Here is a 19,881-nt window from a genome sequence, read left to right on the forward strand (position 1 = left end):
AATTCCTGTGTTAGCCAATGAGGTGGTGATTATTATAGGCCCCTTTGTGTGGAGCTGATGGGCACATATTCTGAGAACGTTGTCACTGGAGGACCTGTATTAATATATGGCTGGACATGGAACTGCAGTCTCTTCATATCAAAAGTGAAGAGCAGCAAGCTACCCTACAGAGTGGAGATCTTCATTTTTGCACAGCGAAGGATACTTAAATATGACAACAAACGGTAAGACTTCAAATACAATTCAGTGAGCAAACACAAAATTAATTTTGCTTAAATAAATGATTATTTGTAAGAGGAAAACGATTTGCGAATAATTCAATTTATTAAAGATTGGCAATAATTCGTTGTAAAGGAAATCTTTAAACGGCGTTATATTGCTCTGTCAGCACTCCTGTGGATGGATATAAATGGAATTGTTAAATCTAAATATTGAATGTTTTCCGATTGCAGAGTTGTACTTGGGGGCAGTGGACTTGCGGTGTGAGGCCAACAACACTGAGCATCACACCATCGAAATCGACAAGGACAGGCTGCTGGTTCGGAGAGGACAAGAATTCCGCTTGCATGTGGAATTTAAGCACCGAGCATTCGTGGAGGGCGAAGACCAGCTCGCAATCCTTCTGGACACAGGTTTGTGATGAGGCTGCATTTCAGAACGAACTTGTTCAGGGTTTTGCACTGTTTAAAACTCTGTGCGAACAGCACACATTTCTCTTTGGCTTTGAGTTTCAAGCTTGCCAGTGAATATATTTCTGGGCAAGGAGAAAAGCGTTACTGTTCGTTCAATCTGTGGCTGCTGGTGTTTGAAACCATCTCTCCGCCCTACAAGTTTAAAGACAGACTTGGCGATTCTTGTAAACAGTTGGAATTGGAGGTTGGATGTATTTAACATCTGGGTAATGAAATTATAACAGTTTCAAGTGAAAATCTACACACATGAAAGTTATATAAATCGAATCATTGAATCACAGTTTTGATCGAATTTTGTAAAATTAGTTTTGACTAACTCTCAGTGTACATTTTTCACCACCATTTTATTTCCTAAGTAAGGCGATTAAGTTGCAAGTGTACTTTGATTAAGAGATGTGGCCATCTGCACAGGACCCGCACCATCAGAAGCCGACGGGACTCGAATTAAAGTGCTGAACTCCGGAGTGAAGTGGGATAAGTGGACATTCCGTCTCCAGTGCACTCCAGGACATATCCATCTGGCCGTGCATAGTCCAGCCAATGCCTGCACTGGCTATTATCAAATCTATCTGATACTCTACCCAAGCGGAGGCGAATCTATTCAACGGATCACCGCAGGAGATTTTCACCTTCTCTTCAACCCCTGGTGTAAAGGTAAACTGCCCGCTTAGCCTTTAGTTAAAGCATAACGGTGCACATCTTTTAAATAGGTATTTTCTAAAAGCAAGTGATATTTATTTACAATGAATATTTCTATGTTAAATGTACAATAGTCATTTTTAAACGGAGTCAGTGCCAAAATATCTTTGCAGTGCAGAAGGAGGCCATTCGGCCTATCGAGTCTGCACTGGCTCTCTGAAAGAGCATTCCACCTAGTCCCACTCCCTTGCCTTATCCCTGTAACCTTGCACATTCTCTCTTTTTAGGTAGCAATCCAATTCCTTTTTGAATACCTCGATTGAACCTGTCTCCATCACCCTTTCAGGAAGTTTGTTCCAGTCTCCAACTACCCTCTGGGTGAAAATTTTTTTCCTGACATCACATTTACTCCTTTTGCTAATTATTTTGAATCTGTGCCCTCTAGTTCTTGATGATCTCTTGAGTGGGACCAGTTTCTTACTATTTACCCTGTCCACACCCCTCAGGATCTTGAATACCTCTATCAAGCCTCCTCTTGGCCTTCTTTTCTCCAAGGACAAGTCCCAACCTCTCCATTTTATCCTCATAGCTACAGTTCTTCATCCCGGGAATCATTCTCATGAAGCTCCTCTGTACTCTCTCCAATGCCTTCACATCCTTCCTCAAGTATGGCGCCCAGAACTTGATGCAGTACTCCAGATGAGGCCTAACTAATGTCTTATACAAATTCAACATGACCTCCTTATTCTTGTACTCAATGTCTTAGGTTTTATTAATACGGGCACTATATGCTTTATTAACTCGTATACACTGAGGTCCCTCTGTTCCTGCACCTCCTTTAGAGGCTCTCTCTTTATTTTATACTGTCTCACCATATTTTTCTTGCCAAAATGAATCACCTCACACTTCTCTGCATTGAACTTCAACTGCCACATGTCTGCCCAATCCAACAACATGTCTATGTCCTTTTGAAGTTCAAGACTATCCCCATCACAGTTGACAACATTTCCAATCTTTGTATATCTACAGATTTTGAAATCATGCCCTGCACACCACTATCTAGGTCATTAATATATCAGTAGTTCTCATTTTTTTTGTGGGGGCAGCCCCAAATATATTTCTGGGGGAAACTCCTTTCAAGTATTGTCACATTCCCAAGGATCCCCTCAAATACCCACCCACTCCCAAGAAACCCGACTTAACTTTGCAAAGTTTGGCTACAGTGTGCTTGCACAGGAACAGGGGAGTGAGCACATCCTGAGTGGGGCACAGCCAGAGTGGGTATTCGGAATTTGGTGCAAATTGGGAATTGAACTGAGCATGCTGCAGTAGTAGAGGCTACAATGGAAAGGAATCACTGGTAAGTAGTGGGTAAGGTACTTACTACTTTAATCACTTATAGTTTAAGGTCTTTTTGTGGTTTACAGTTTGTATACTCTACAGTAACGAGGATCAGGAAAGAAGGGCCCTAGAGCAATTGACTTAAAAGGTTTAATTTAAAGGGATAAGTCATGGCAGGAGCACTCAAAGCCGTGGTGTGCTCCTCGTGCTCCATGTGGGAAGCCGGGGACATTTCCAGTGCCCGGGACCAGCACGTGTGCAGGAAGTGTGTCCAGCTGCAGCTCCTGGAAGCTCGGGTTTCAGAGCTGGAACGGCAGCTGGGGACACCGTAGAACATCCGCGCATCTGAGAGCATCGTGGATTGCACGATTAGAGAGATGGTCACACTGCAGATGAAGGGACTTGAGAAGGAAGGGAATGGGTGACCACCAGGCAGTCCAAGAGAAACAGGCAGGTAGTTCAGGAGTCCCCTGGGGTCCCGCTCGTAAATTGGCATTCCGTTTTGGAGGCTGATGAAGGCGCTGGTTCCTCCAGGGAGTGCGGACAGAGCCAAGCTTCTGGCACCACAAGCAGCCTGTCTGTACAGGAGGGGAGGAAGGGAGGAAGAGCAATAGTAATAGGGGATTCTATAGTCAGGGGAACAGATAGGCGCTACTGTGGCCGTCAATGTGACTCCAGGATGGTATGTTGCCTCCCTGGTGCCAGGGTCTGGGATGTCACTGAACGGCTGCAGGGCATTCTGAAGGGGGATGGTGATAAGGCAGAGGTCATAGTACATGTTGGTACCAATGACATAGGTAGAAAGAGGGATGGGGTCTTGCATCAAGAATTCAGGGAGTTAGGCGGTAGACTAAAAAGCAAGACCTCTCGGGTTGTAATCTCTGGATTACTCCCAGTGCCAGGTGCTAGCGAGCTCAGAAATAGGAGAATAGCACAGATGAATACGTGGCTTAAGAGTTGGTGCAGGAGGGAGGGTCTTAGATTCCTGGATCACTGGGACCGTTTCTGGGGAAGGTGGGACCTCTACAAGCGGGACGGTCTACATCTGAACCGGAGCAGGACTAACATCCTTGCGGGCGGGTTTGCTATTGCTGTTGGGAGGAGTTTAAACTAATTCGGCAGGGGGAGGGGACACAGAATGTTAGCAGAATAGGGACACATCAAAATACAGTAAAACAATCAAGTCAGAGGGAGTACAGCTGCAATAAGCTTCAAGGGAGTAAGGAAAGGCTGGATGGCCTCTACTTTAATGCCAGGAGTATTAAAGGTAAAACGGATAAGTTAAGGGTGAGGATTGACATGTGGAATTGTGATATAGTAGCCATCACTGAGACGTGGTTGAGGGAAGGGAAGGATTGGCAGCTCAACATTCCGGGATATAGAATCTTGAGGCGAGACAGGGGAGGGGGTAAAAGAGGAGGAGGCATGCATTATTAGTTAAGGAGTCAATTACTGCAGTAAGTAGAGATGATATCTTGGAGGGGGCATCGAATGAAGCTTTGTGGGTAGAGCTTAGGAATAAAAAAGGGGCAACCACATTATTAGGTGTTTATTATAGACCCCCAGATAGTGGGAAATTGAGGAGCAAATATGTGCACAATTTGTGGAGGCGTGTAAAAACAATAACAAAACGGTAATTATATTAGGTGATTTCAACTTTCCCAACATTAATTGGGATAGACATAGTGTTAAGGGCTTGGATGGAGTGGATTTCTTGAAATGTGTACAGGAGAACTTTTTAGGTCAATATGTAGAGGGTCCAACAAGTGACGGTGCATTGCTGGACCTAATTGTGGGGAATGAAGCCGCACAGGTGGCTAAGGTAGTGATTGGCGGGCATTTTAGCGATAGCGACTACTACATGGTGCAGTTTAAGTTTGTTATGGACAAAGAAATCGACAAGTTGCAAAAAAATGTTTTGGATTGGGGGAGAATGGGTTTTAGTAAAATAAGGCAGGATCTGGCCAAGGTAGACTGGGAACAGTTACTTGTGGAGAAATCTACAGAGGAACAGTGGGGGGTGTTCAAAAAGGAAATGGGGAGGGTACAGGCTCAACATGTTCCCTCTAGAGATATTCAGGTTACGAAGAGAAGGAAAAGAGAGGCTTTTAGCAGGCACAAGGGAAGCAAATCAGCAGAGGCATTAGTGGAGTACAGACAGTGCAGGGTGAAGCTTAAGAAAGCAATTAGGAGAGCAAAAAGGGGATATGAGAAAGCACTGGCTAGAAAAAATAGGGAAAATCCCAAGATATCCTATAAATATATCAATGGGAAGAGGATAACCAGGGAAAGAGTAAGGCCCATAAGGGATCAAGGGTTGAGCCAGAGGACATCGCTAGAGTGTTGAATGACTACTTCACGTCCTTCTTCACCCAAGAGAATGAGGATGAAGAACTCAGGAAGAGAGACTGGCTTTGTCAGAGGGAGGTCATGCCTAACAAATTTGATTGAATTTTTTGAGGAGGTGACCAGGTGTGTAGATGAGGGTAGTGCAGTTGATGTAGTTTATATGGATTTCAGCAAAGCTTATGACAAGGTCCCACATGGGAGACTTTTAAAGAAGGCAAAGGCACATGGAATACAAGGTAATTTGATAAGGTGGATTCAAAATTGGCTTAGTTGTAGGAGGCAGAGGGTGATGACAGAAGGATGCTTTAGTGACTGGAAGCCAGTGTCCAGTGGCGTACCACAGGGATCTGTGCTCAGTCCCCTATTATTTGTCATTTATGTAAACGACATAGATGTCTATGTGGGGGGTAGGATTAGTAATTTTGCGGATGACACGGAGATTGGCCGGGTGGTTAACAGTGAGGTTGAGTGTCTTGGGCTACAGGAAGATATAGACGGGATGGTCAAATGGGCAGATAAGTGGCAGATGGAATTTAACCCTGAAAAGTGTGAGGTGATACACTTTGGAAGGAGTAATTTGACAAAGAAGTATTCAATGAATGGCATGGCACTAGGAAGTTCTGAGGAACAAAGGGACCTTGGCGTGTGTATCCATAGATCTCTGAAGGCATAGGGGCATGTTAGTGGGGTGGTGAAAAAGGCATATGGGACACATGCCTTTATCAATCGAGGCATAGATTACAAAATTAGGGAGGTCATGTTGGAGTTGTATAGAACCTTGGTGAGGCCACAGCTGGAGTACTGTGTGCAGTTCTGGTCGCCACATTATAGGAAGGATGTGATTGCACTGGAGGGGGTGCAGAGGAGATTCACCAGGATGTTGCCTGGGATGAAACATTTAAGTTATGAAGAGAGGTTGGATAGACTTGGGTTGTTTTCGTTGGAGCAGAGAAGACTATGGGGTGACCTGATCGAGGTGTACAAGATTATGAGGGGCATGGACAGGGTGGATAGGGAGCAGTTGTTCCCCTTAGTTGAAGGGTCAGTCACAAGGGGGCATAAGTTCAAGGTGAGGGGCAGGAGGTTTAGGATGTGACGAAAAACTTTTTTACCCAGAGGGTGGTGAAGGTCTGGAATGTGCTGCCTGGGAGGGTGGTGGAGGTGGGTTGCCTCACATCCTTTAAAAAGTACCTGGATGAGCACTTGGCACGTCATAACATTCAAGGCTATGGGCCAAGTGCTGGTAAATAGGATTAGGTAGGTAGATCAGGTGTTTCTCACATGTCGGTGCAGACTCGATGGGCTGAAGGGCCTCTTCTGCACCGTGATTCTGTGAAAGGGGGTGTCAACTACCCAAAGGAAAACAGTAATACATAACATAGAATACAGAATTTTCTGAACATTGTGCTTACAACATATAGTATTGCTTTTCCTATATGGGTAGAAACCTAATAATCTAACAGACACTCTGCATCCATTAACTCTTTGAAAACCTATGACTTTGAACTCTGTTATTCTAACTTAACATGTGTGTTCGTTAGTATCTAGTCGGAGTAATTATCAAAATGTAAATGTTACTTTTATTGACTGAAAGTTTGCATTTAATTAATATTAATTATCCTATTAATGCATAATACACTTATTTTTTATTCATTCGTGGGATGTGAGCATTGCTGGCTAAGAGTTTAACAGTCAATCACATTGCTGTGGGTCTGGAGTCACATGTAGGCCTATTTCCTTCCCTAAAGGGGAACATTAGTGAATGTGATCTAATGAACCAGATGAGTTTTTATGACAACTAGCAATGGTTTTGTGGTCATCATCAGGCTTTTAATTCCAAATTTTTATTGAGTTCAAATTTTGTATTGCCTGATCTCTGGAATGCTAGCCCAGTGACAATACCACTATGCCCCGCATATTCATAACTAAATAAACAAGTCATATATCTTTACTTAAAAGTCCCGGCATGTATTGTATGACTAAAATGCTCAGCACATTTACAATAAGCTCAGGCAAACTAGGGTTTCCACGTTTTTGCCTGGGCTTCTCTGCAAGTAAGCTGTAGATTTAATTGGAAAACTTTAGAAACAAAAAAAAAGTTGGCTGGTGGAGATGATAAAAAAATATTGTTGGCAATTTGAAATGGGAGGAGTCTGCAGTGAAATTCCTGTGAGGCATATGGCATACTCTGTGAATCTGGCCCTTGAGAGATGTGAATCCAGTAAAAACAGAATATTATTGAATTTGTTTTGGTAAAAACACCCTTTTCCTGTAAAGAAAGTAAAAAGTATAAATAGATTTTTATTTTGCATTTTACTTTGGCGGTCCAAAGTACTTCATAGCAATGCGTTAGTTTCCAAGTATAGTCACTGTTTTGTAAGTAATCATGGAATCCAATTAGCACATAGCAAAATCCCACAATGAGCAATGACCAGTTGGTCCATTTGGTATTGATGGTAGACAGGGCTTTTGAAAGTCAGCACCTCTGACAATGAACTGTCAGGGCCTAAGCACATCATCTACACTAAGCAGGGGCTTGAACCAACAACCTGACTCAGAGACATGGAAGTGCTACCAATGAACCAAACTGTCATAACCAAAGAAATTCTTATAAACCCATACAACAAAACCTAGGAGCAGCAATAGAAGATGCAGACTCCAAATGATGGAGTTCACCAATGAGAAAAAAGGAAAAATTTGTGTACAATTAAAAGCCTTTGCCTAACCTGTGTTTACGGAGTGACACCTCCAAGTGTTATATAGCTGTTCAGCAAGAATGGTGAGTGACTCAAAGAACCACTTATCTGCTAAGTTATCAATTACTCATCTGTGACTAATTATGATCAAATCAAAAGTAGTAAAAAGTACTAATGAGGAACGAGTAACCAGAAAATTAAGCAATCAGGTCCTGGATCTATTTTTTCAAAGCAACTATTCATTAACCAGCAGGCACCTCACAAGTGTCCATTCAAATCATCCAAATGATTTTTTCCCCGAATTCTTTTGGTCTCATTGTTTTTTGATTCAGCAACCATAGAAATGTGAAAAAATACAATCCAAAAGATAAGGAAAATATAAAACTGGAAGTAATTTATAGAAAAAATTACTTCACTGTATGCATCTCCCACTAGAAATCCATCCCAAACATTTTGTGCTGTAGGCCCACTTTTTGGGCTTCAGTTCTGATATTTATGATGCCTCCTCAGCTTTTAAGCTTTGCTTGTTCCATTCATCAAATTTCCTGAACTGTACTTGTACTGACTCTCTGGGTCTTATCCAAAATCATGCCTCACATTTGACTCCTGGTTTTGCCTCTTCATATGCAATGCCGGGAGAGATCGGATTAAGTTTTGTTGTCAATAAAAATCTTATCTGTGTAGTCATCCTGTCAACTTCATCCAAAATTAAATTCTACATCCACTTTTATAATGAAAACTGTGATATCTTGTCATACTGTAATTGCACTCCTGAGTATCCTACCCTTGTGGGTGCTCCCTGGCACCACCTTTGATGACAGATTGCACTTTTAAGACAAATTCACATGGATAGTTTTCATTATAAGTGTGGACATCGGGATTTAGCTGATGAATCAGTGTTCCTCCATGTTTAACACCTTTTGGCAAGGGGGCAGAATGTATCCTGGGTGGGGGACTTCAATGTCCATCACCAAGAGTGGCTCAGTAGCACCACTACAGAGCGAGCTGGCCAAATCCTAAAGGACATAGCTGCTATACTGGGTCTGCAGCAGGTGATGAGGGAACCAACAAGAGGGAAAAACATACTTGACCTCATCCTCACCAACCTGCCTGCCACAGATGCATTTGTACATGACAGTATCAGTAGGAGTAACCACCTTGTTTAGATGAAGTCCCAACTTCACATTGAGGACTCCCTCCGTCATGTTGAGTTGCACTTCCACCGTACTAAATGGGATAGACTTTGAATAGATCTAGCAACTTGAGACTGGGCAACCCTGAGGCATTGTAGGCCATCAGCAGCAGCAGAATTGTACTCGGCCATAACCTGTAACCTCATGACTCGGCTTATCCCCCACTCTATCATTACCACCAAGTCCGGGGATCAACCCTGGTTCAATGAAGAGTGCAGAAGGTCATGCCAGGAGCTGCACCAAGCATACCTAAAAATGAGGTGTCGACCTGGTAAAGCTACAATGCAGGACTACTTGCATGCCAGACAGCATAAGCAGCATGCGATAGACAGAGCTAAGCGACCCCACAACCAAAGGATCAGATCTGTCACATCCAGTTGTTAATGGTGGTGGACAATTAAACAACTCACTGGAGGAGGAGGCTGCACAAATATCCCCATCCTCAATGATGGTGGAGCCCAGCACATCAGTGCAAAAGGTAAGCCTGAAGCATTTGCAACAATCTTCAGCCAGAAGTGCAGAGTGGATGATCCATCTCGGCCTCCTCCGGAGGTCTCCAGCATCACGGACGCCAGTCTTCAGCCTATTTGATTCACTCCACATGATATCAAAATACAGCTGAAGGCACTGGATACTGTAAAAGCTATGGGCCCTGACAATATTCCAGCAATAGTACTGAAGACTTGTGTTCCAGAACTTGCCGCATCCTTAGCCAAACTGTTCTGGTACAGCTACAACACTGGCATCTACCCAGCTATGTGGAAAATTGTCCAGGTTTGTCCTGTACACACAAAGCAGGACAAATCCAACCTGGCCAATTACCGCCCCATCAGTCTATACTCAATCAGTAAAATGATGGAAGGGGGCATCAATTGTGCTATGAAGCGGCATTTGCTTAGCAATAACCTGCTCACTGACGCTCATTTTGGGTTCTGCCTGGGCCACTCAGTTCCTGACTTCATTACAGCCTTGGTTCAAACATGGACAACAGAGCTGAACTCCAGAGGTGGGTGAGAGTGACTGCCCTTGACATCAAGGCAGCATTTTATCGAGTGTGGCATCAAGGAGCCCTAGGAAAACTGAAGTCACTGGGAATCAGGGGGAAAACTCTCCACTGGTTGGAGTCATACTAGCACAAAGGAAGATGCTTGTGGTTGTTGGAGGTCAATCATCTCAGTTCTAGGCTGTCACTGCAGGAGTTCCTCAGGCTTGTGTCTGAGCCCTAACCACCTTCAGCTGCTTCATCAATGACCTTCCTTCCATCATAAGGTCAGAAATGGGGATGTTTGCTGATGGATGTTTGTTGATGATTGCACAATGTTCAGCACCATTCGCAACTCCTCAGATACAGAAGCAGCCTATCTCCAAATGCAGCAAGACCTGGACAATTTCCAGGCTTGGGCTGACAAGTGGCAAGTAACATTCATGCCACACAAGTGCCAGGCAATAAACATCTCCAACAAGAGAGGATCTAACCATCGCCCCTTGACATTCAAATGTACTACCATCACTGAATTCCCCAATATCAACATCCTAGAGGTTACCATTGACCAAAAACTGAACTGGACTAGTCATCTAAATACTGTGGCTACAAAAGCAGGTCAGAGACTAGGAATCCTGCAGCAAATAACTCACCTCCTGACCCCCCCAAAGCCTGTCCACCATCTACAAGGCACAAGTCAGGAGTGTGTTGGAATACTCTCGGCTTGCCTGAATGAGTGCAGCTCCAACAACACTCAAGAAGCTTGACACCATCCAGGACAAAGCTTGATTGGCACCCCATCCACAAACATTCACTCCCTCCACCACCAACACACAGTAGCAGCAGTGTGTCCCATCTACAAGATGCACTGCAGGAAGTCACCAAGGCTCCTTCGACAGCATCTTCCAAACAAACAACCAGTACCACCTAGAAGGACAAGGGCAGCAGACACATGGGAACACCACCACCTGGAAGTTCCTCTCCAAGCCATGCACCATCCTGACTTGGAGATATGTTGCCGCTCCTTCACTGTTGCTGAGTCAAAATCCTGGAAGTCCCTCCAAAACAGCACCATGGGTGTACCTACACCACATGGACTGCAGCGGTTCAAAAGGCAGCTCACCACCACCTTCTCAAGGGCAATTAGGGATGGGCAATAAATGCTAGCCTAGCCAGCAATGCCCACATCCCATCAATGAATAAAAAAACAATGACAATTGGAACTTGACAATGGGGCCTGACATGCCTGCACAAACTGATCCAATTATCCCCAGCCTCCAACCACAATTCATTTGAGACTACACTTGGTTTTGATTCTCTATGTGCCAAGCCACGGGAGATTGACTAGTAAGAATTAAATAAGACTGTGAATCTGTCAGAAGGTGTAGCACATACTTAACGTTCAGAATACCTTCTTGTGTCTTGTCACGTAACCAACATTCTCCTTCCCCGTAAAATCACACGGCTAGGTTCTTACTGGAGCATTCTCTGGGCTACGGATTCCCTTAATAAATAGATAAGACACACAAACATAGGAATAACTATGCACAGGGAGCAACCTTCTAGTCTATCCAGCAAGTCTGCAGGTCTCTGAAAAAAGAACCACATCTACCATCTAACTTGATTCTGGCCGTGCAGAACTTGAGATTTGTTCTTCCTAATCTATTTAGTTTAAACAAACTATTTACACAAACACTTTCTATTTTCCTAAGTCTATGCTTCTCCAAAGTGCTGAGTCCCAACTCTTTGTGCCTTTCCCATTAAATAAGATCTTGAAACTAAAGAAGAAGTGTAGAAAGCTTGTTACTTATCTAACGAGTGGCTGCTGTGTGAAATTAAATTTCACAGGTCCATTTAGTTTCAAGAGAACTACGTAAGAGTATTGGAGTTTATTTTCTTCATTGATGAAATTACTGTGAGAAGAGTTATGCAATTCAGTTATTTGGCACCTACGTGCATATCTCCAGGGAACGTAAGTGTAGTGTTCACATTGTGCTGTTAAATGGCCCTGGAAATCACATCTGTCATTACACAGAGCGTTACTGTCTGCAGAAATATACCAGATTCAAAAGTACCCACCATCAAACCTGCACACCAAACCCTTTCATATATTGCAGAAAAAATAAGTCATTCTAAACATTTCATGTATTAAAAAAATGGTCAGGTCATGCCAAGACCATGACCTAGTTTTCAGTTTGCTATCTCATTATGTAGAGAATATATGCAACAAGAAACACTGGAATAGTCAGACTACTTGTGAGTGATAAATACCTTTGAGTCCTCAAGTGACTTAAGGGCCTTATTTTCCAACAGTTGGAAATTTTTACTTATTATAATGCCAGACCTCTAATGAACCTTGGCATTAAGTTGGCTTTGGTTTGATGGTACTAATGCCACATTGCATTTCCTGATCATGTGTTTAACTTAGTGGTAAATTGTTACCACTGGTGGAGTAAAATGGCAACTTAGCAAATCATTCAGGCATTCAGATTCTGTTAATTTAAGCAACCCTGCCATTTTGGGATATCATCACTTGCATTTTGCAACAGTTAGCACATTCTATATGACTGCAACAGTAAGTTATAATTGTATATCCTCTCTAATGTAGGAAAAGTTACTTGACAAAGCAGAGGATGAACCTGAGCTGGGGTAGGAGACCAATTAGCAGAAGTGGTTAAAAACATGACAGAAGAGGCATGTTGGGAAGACATCAAGCAAGCCTGGGGGCAGGAGTTTTAGGGAGGGAGTTTGAGTGTGTGGAGTGAGATGGCTGAAGGCTCTGTCACCAATGGTGTTGGGAAGAGTTTGCAGGGGCAGGGTTAAGTGATATCAAGGAGGCATTTCAAAACATTGATAACGGTCTTGAAATAAATGTATTGGGTCGACGGGCACCCCTTTCAGCTAGAGCCACTAGGTAACAAGAGGAACAGGAACTCTGCTGATTATAAAAACAAAATATTGCAGATGCTGGAAATCTATAATCAAAACAGAAAATCCTGGAAATACTCAGCAGGTTTGTCAGCATCTGTGGAGAGAGAAACAGAGTTAACATTTCAGGTCACTGACCTTCAATACACTCTCCTTATTATGTTTCCTCCATCCAGCCCAGGAATGCTTTGTTCCATTGTAGCACCTCCTATGGTAACCAGGAGGTGAGATAACTCAGTACAGACCAGAGATAAGACCATAAGACGTGGGAGCAGAAATTAGGCCATTCGGCCCATCGAGTCTGCTCCGCCATTCAAGCATGGTTGATAAGTTTCTCAACCCCATTCTCCCACCTTCTCCCCGTAACCTTTGATCCCCTTACCAATCAAGAACCCATCTATCTCGGTCTTAAATACACTCAATGACCTGGCCTCCACAGCCTTCTGTGGCAATGAATTTCATAGATTCACTGCTCTCTGGCTAAAGAAGTTTCTCCTCATCTCTGTCCTAAAAGGTCTTCCCTTTATTCTGAGGCTGTGCCCTCGGGTCCTAGTCTCTCCTACTAATGGAAACATCTTCCCCACGTCCACTCTATCCAGGCCTTTCGGTATTCTGTAAGTTTCAATCAGATCCCCCCTCATCCTTCTAAACTCCATCGAGTATAGACCCAGAGTCCTCAAACGTTCCTCATACGTTAAGCCTTTCATTCCTGGGATCGTTCTCGTGAACCTCCTCTGGACCCTCTCCAGGGCCAGTACATTCTTCCTGAGATACGGGGCCCAAAATTGCTCACAATATTCTAAATGTGGTCTGACCAGAGCCTTATAAAGCCTCAGCAGCGCATCCCTGCTTTTATATTCTAGTTCTCTCGAAATAAATGGCAACATTGCATTTGCCTTCCTAACTACCGACTCAACCTGCAAGTTAACCTTAAGAGAATCCTGGACTAGGACTCCCAAGTCCCTTTGCACTTCAGATTTCTGAATTCTCTCCCGATTTAGAAAATAGTGTATGCCTCTATTCTTCCTACCAAAGTGCATGACCTCACACTTCCCCACGTAGTATTCCATCTGCCACTTCTTTGCCCATGCTCCTAACCTGTCTAAATCCTTCTGCAGCCTCCCCGCCTCCTCAATACTACCTGTCCCTCCACCTATCTTTGTATCATCTGCAAACTTAGCCAGGATGCCCTCAGTTCCTTCATCTAGATCATTTATGTATAAAGTGAAAAATTGTGGTCCCAACACTGACCCCTGTGGAACTCCACTAGTCACCGGCCGCCATCCTGAGAAGGACCCCCTTATCCCCACTCTCTGCCTCCTGCCAGACAGCCAATCTTCTATCCATGCTAGTACCTTACCTCTAACACCATGGGCTCTTATCTTTCTGAGCAGCCCCCTGTGCGGCACCTTGTCAAAGGCCTTCTGGAAGTCCAAGTAGATAACATCCATTGGCTCTCCTTTGTCTAACCTACTCGTTATCTCCTCAAAGAATTCTAACAGATTTGTCAGGCATGACCTCCCCATGATGAAACCATGCTGACTTTGCCCTATTTTACCATGCACTTCCAAGTATTCTGAAATCTCATCCTTAATAATGGACTCTAAAATCTTACCAATGACCGAGGTCAGGCTAATCGGCCTGTAATTTCCCGTCTTTTGCCTCACTCCCTTCCTAAACAGGGGGGTTACAATAGCGATTTTCCAGTCCTCTGGGACCCTCCCTGACTCGAGTGATTCCTGAAAGATCACCACTAACGCCTCCACTATCTCTTCAGCTATCTCCTTCAGAACTCTGGGGTGTAATCCATCTGGCCCAGGTGATTTATCCACCTTCAGACCTTTCAGTTTTCCTAGCACTTTCTCCTTGGTAATGGCCACCATACTCAGCACTGCCCCCCTGACTCTCTTGAACTTTGGGGATGTTACACGTGTCTTCCACCGTGAAGACTGACGCAAAGTACCTATTCAATTCCTCCACCATTTCTTTGTTCCCCACTACTACTTCTCCAGCGTCATTTTCCAGCGGCCCAATGTCCACTTTTGCTTCTCTCTTACCCTTTATATATCTAAAAAAAACTCTTGCAATCTTCTTTTATATTACTGGCTAGTTTACCCTCATATTTAATCTTCTCCCTCCTTATTTCTTTTTTAGTTGTCCTCTGTTGGTCTTTGTAGGCTTCCCAATCCTCTGGTTTCCCACTGCTCTTTGCCGCATTGTATGCTTTCTCTTTAGCTTTTATGCTGTCCCTGACTTCCCTTGTCAGCCATGGTTGCCTCGTCCTCCCTTTAGTATGCTTCTTCTTCCTCGGGATGAATTTTTGCTGTGTCTCCCAAATTACTCCCAGAAACTCCTGCCATTGCTGTTCCACTGTCTTTCCTGCTGGGCTCATCTCCCAGTCAATTCTGGCCAGCTCCTCCCTCATGCCTCTGTAGTTGCCTTTATTCAACTGTAATACCGTTACATCTGATTCCAGCTTTTTCCTCTCAAATTGCAGGGTAAATTCTATCATATTATGGTCACTTCCTCCTAAGGGTTCCTTCACCTTAAGCTCCCTTATCAAATTTGCCTCATTACACATCACTAAATCTAGAATTGCCTGTTCCCTAGTGGGCTCCACCACAAGCTGCTCCAAAAAGCCATCTCGTAGACATTCTACAAATTTCTTTTCTTGGGATCCACTACCAACCTGATTATCCCAGTCTACCTGCATATTGAAATCCCCCATGATCACTGTAACCTTGCCTTTCTTACATGCCTTTTCTATCTTCTGGTGTATCTTGTGCCCCACATCCTGACTACTGTTCGGAGGCCTGTACATAACTCCCATTATGGTATTTTTACCTTTGCGGTTCCTCAACTCTACCCACACAGATTCTACATCATCTGACCTTACGTCATTTCTTGCTATCGATTTAATTTCATTTCTTACTAACAAATAGAGCCTGGTTGAATACTAGATGGTGCATTAACCCAGTGAGCCACTTTTAACACGCTTTTGTGCACACTAACGTGCAAATGAAGTGAAGCTGAAAGGAGGACTGTGGCATGTGGAGTGTGGTTTGGAATTTAAGTTGTTTGTCCCCTCAGAGGATGCTGTGTACCTGCCTGATGAGGACCTGCTGCAGGAATACATCCTGAATGAGAATGGACTGCTCTATCACGGCTCATATGCCAACATCTACACATTACCGTGGAATTTTGGACAAGTAATGTATCCTTTAAGTTTTCACCATTGTTTTTCCAATTTTAGCATGTTGTTCCAAGACTTGTTGCCGTTTTGTGTTTTTTTTACAGCTTGAAAAAGATGTTATCGATATTTGCTTTCTAATTTTGGACAACAGCTTATCTGCACTTAAAAATCCACTGGCTGATGCTCCAAGAAGAAACGATCCTGTATATATCAGCAGAACAGTGACTGCAATGGTGAGCTCGGAGATGTCTGAGATTTTTTTCTGTAAATGTGCACTTTGCCTTAAGGGGGCATTATTACCTGGTAAGTTACTTGCAAATCACTCCAGGTGAAGTCTGTTGTTTTGGTCTCTGTTCATAATGCAACCCTATCTCATTCAATCTATCACAACAAGTCTTGGGCCAGAACATAGCCATCAGTGTGGGCGGGCCCGACATGCTGACGTGCAAAATGACGCGAGATGACGTTGGGCGTGCATCCTGACATCATTGGGCGTCATTCCGATATTGTGTTCGGCGGGTGCGCGCCAGAGGCGGCCGTGCCCACTGAACTGTCAAAGGCCCATTAAGGCCATTAATAAAGTCATTAAGATCATTAACACCGCTGCTCATCCAACTTTAAGGTTGGTGGGCAGGCGAAGAGCCCAAGCAGCCTTCACGTTTTCCAGGAAACCTCATCCACGGGTGGGATGAGGTTTCCTGAAGGTTTTATAAAATTAATAAATAAATTTGGTGAACTTGTCACATGAGGGGACATGTTTAAATAATTTTTCACTTTATAACAAAATTTTTAAAACATTTTAATGTGTGAAAGAGCGCAGATCCCGGCTCTCTCTCCCTCCTCCCGACGCACAGGTAGCGCTGAGCGCTACTGGCCGAGCGTTACGCTAGGCGGGCCTTAATTGGCCCACCCATGTAAAATGGCGGCGCGCAGCCAATCACGGGCGGTGATCGACTCCGCTGCCGCCCAGCCCACTCGACACAGGTAAGATGCAACCCTTGATTTTAAGCTGACTGCAATAACAATTGTATCTGGCATTTGTTAAACAAATATTAAATTTGGTTAAGGGTTGGATACTTCTGATGAACAATTCACCCACCCCCATTTTTGTGCTTTTATTTCTTTGTTTACCCCCCACCCCCCAGACCACAATAATTCAACCCATTCCCCAGCAGCTGACCTAAACAAAATTGCCTTTGCCAATGCCAAGCTGCAATTGTCTGCACATGATGACCAGCTTGTCAAATCTGTTCATTTTTCCCCCTTATCCCCATTGTGAAGTGCCTTTTCACCATTGTCACCACCTCCCAATGGCATAGCTGAAAGTTGAATCTCTCCTGTCTTGTAGAATTATCAGTGTAAACTTCACTATACAATAGCACAGGGCCATAGTGAACAAATGACTCTTATTCATGAAGCTGATGAAAGCAGTGTTTGCTGCATTCTTTTGAACGTTATCCCTGATGGTTTCCTCTGCGTGTTCACTTTAACCTTGTTCATAAGATTAAAACTAACATACAGAGGAAACAATTCATTAAAAATAACACACATAGGAAAGTTTGTCTCTTATTTGTATCAATGACGAGCCTGGTAACCAGTCAAATATGCAAGAGATCAGTAAATAAGGTAAGGGTTCTTTGACTTAATGCTAGAATTTAGAACCTGTTCCCAATCGTTAACCACCACGTAAATTTGTTCAAAAGAAGGAAGCCAAGGCCTTTCAAATAAAAGGTTCTTTTTAATGTTTGGCATGTATTACACACTGTACACAATTTGAGACTGACTGGAGCCAACAGAAAATAACTACCCAACACTGGCACAGTATAGAACAAGCCAGGCAAGTTCACTTTTTCTTGTCAATGGATAAAATTCATCTGCAGAAACCGCTCTATCAAAATGATTTATATATTAAATTTGCTTAAGTAAAGCTCTATCTTCAACAAGAGACCTTTTCTTTGACTGAAGATTGTGCGCATACTTGTAACTATTTATTCATTTATTAATGAAGGGAAGACTAGATGTTTTATTTTTTTCCCCTCCCGCCTTTAAAGGTGAATGCAAATGATGATAAAGGTGTGCTTTTGGGAAGGTGGGATGGTAATTACTCTGATGGGATCGCCCCCACCAGATGGACTGGGAGTCTCCCGATTTTACGCCTGTGGACCAGTTCTGGGGCTGATAAAGTACGATATGGGCAGTGCTGGGTCTTTGCTGCTGTAGCTTGCACAGGTAAGGTCCCTCTGAGGGATATTGCTCTATGTTAAAGATACTTTATAATTGCAAATTGTGTTCGTTGCTGTTGGGGGCATTTATTCGCTTCAACATAATCAGAAAAGATTTTAATTATTTGTCTTCCTCCTTCTCCTCAAGGAACTTCACTAAGTAAGAACTAATGGAGTCTGTGGAATGTATAACACAGATAGCATCTCATAATAGCTGTGGACTAAGATTTTTCTGTTCTTCCCATTCGTTGTTAGCATCCTGACATGAGTATTTAAATCAAATGACTCACTGCATAGATTTGTGGGGAGGCTGATATTTGTGGGGATACTTTGTGTTTTTTATTTTTTCATTCACAGGACGTAGATGTCCCTGGCTAGGCCAGCATTTATTTCCCATCCCTAAATGCCCAGCCAAGTAACTTTCTAGGCCATTTCAGAAGGCATTTCAGAGTCTACCACATTGCTGTGGGTCTGGAATTATATATAGGCCAAACTGAGGAAGGACAGCAAATTTCCTTCCATAAATGACATTAGTGAACCAGTTTTTACAATAATCTGGTAGTTTCATTCTTGCCATTACTAATACTAACTTTTTATTCCAGGTTTAATTAATTAACTGAATGTAAAATTCCCCAGCTATCATGGTAGGTTTTGAACTCGTGTCTCCCTATTATTAGCCTAGCCTTCTGAATTACTGGTCCAGTAACGTAACCACTATGCACAGCTAACTGAGAAGAGGGCCCAAAGAAAACAGAGGCCAGTGAATCATGCATTTCCCAGCCCACTGACTTCCTCTGCACCAAATACAGCAGAGACGACCATGCCATGGTGGAGTCCCGAGCCACACCAGGCAATGTTTAACATAGAGGCCCAAACCATCATCTTATGAGACAAAAGGCTGCCTCATTACTACATTATACTATCATACCTGGTATTGCTCACCTCATTCATGCACACCATGGGGTAGAAATCCACTTTGGGCGATAGCTTAAAGCAGGCCCTACAGCACTGGCCACATGTTATATGCCCCATCTGATATTCAGTTCTGTTGGAGTCAATATTGGATGGGCTGTGTAACAGGCAGCCCATGCGATACCAGCCAAAGGCAAATTTCTACACCTGTAAGTGTGGCAAGTGACAAGTAATTGTTTGGACCTGCTCAGACTTTACAGTGTTCTGCCTAGTCTAGGATTTTTTTGCGTAACATTACTGTCCTCTATCTACATCCACTCAGTGTCAAAATTCCCCAGATTTGTTAGTTGTGCTACTCTAACAAATCACTATCCTAATATGACTGGCCCCAGTGCTTACTTATTTGAACACTTGACACATTAGTGTTAAATTTTTTTATTGCAGCTGTTAATATAATCAGGTCAATGTAAAGAGTCAATCCTGCCCCACAAAGTAGCCACACATGGACTTTTCCTGAGGGAGCTCAATGAATAGTGATCAGGAGTGGGTTTAATTCTCCCTTTTCCTTATCTCAAGGTTGCTGAGAACAATGTGTAGCATCCCCAGCTGAGATCAACAAGCAATGCTCAGACCATTAATAAACATTGGGCCTCCCTGGATTTTCTGGCGGAGTTGCTCATTGGCAATGACTTTACTGAATGAGTAATGGGGGAAGCTTGATAAGCACTTACAAA

At 43.4% G+C, this 19,881-nt stretch overlaps 1 protein-coding gene across 1 annotated transcript in view; it reads left to right on the top strand.

Moving 5' to 3' along the window:
- Positions 1–74: 74 nt before the first annotated feature.
- LOC144681971 (protein-glutamine gamma-glutamyltransferase 2-like) overlaps positions 75–19,881 on the top strand; it is a 37,374-nt gene continuing 17,567 nt past the window's right edge. The window contains exons 1-6 of the mRNA XM_078544155.1: positions 75–224; positions 453–632; positions 1,104–1,346; positions 15,911–16,029; positions 16,118–16,246; positions 18,065–18,242. Of these exons, the coding sequence (XP_078400281.1) occupies positions 212–224; positions 453–632; positions 1,104–1,346; positions 15,911–16,029; positions 16,118–16,246; positions 18,065–18,242 (862 nt within the window). The 5' untranslated portion in view covers positions 75–211. The remainder of the gene's footprint in view (positions 225–452; positions 633–1,103; positions 1,347–15,910; positions 16,030–16,117; positions 16,247–18,064; positions 18,243–19,881) is intronic.

This window comes from Cetorhinus maximus, chromosome 6 (genome assembly GCF_964194155.1).
Source record: "Cetorhinus maximus chromosome 6, sCetMax3.hap1.1, whole genome shotgun sequence".
In the NCBI taxonomy this organism is placed as follows: Eukaryota; Metazoa; Chordata; class Chondrichthyes; order Lamniformes; family Cetorhinidae; genus Cetorhinus; species Cetorhinus maximus.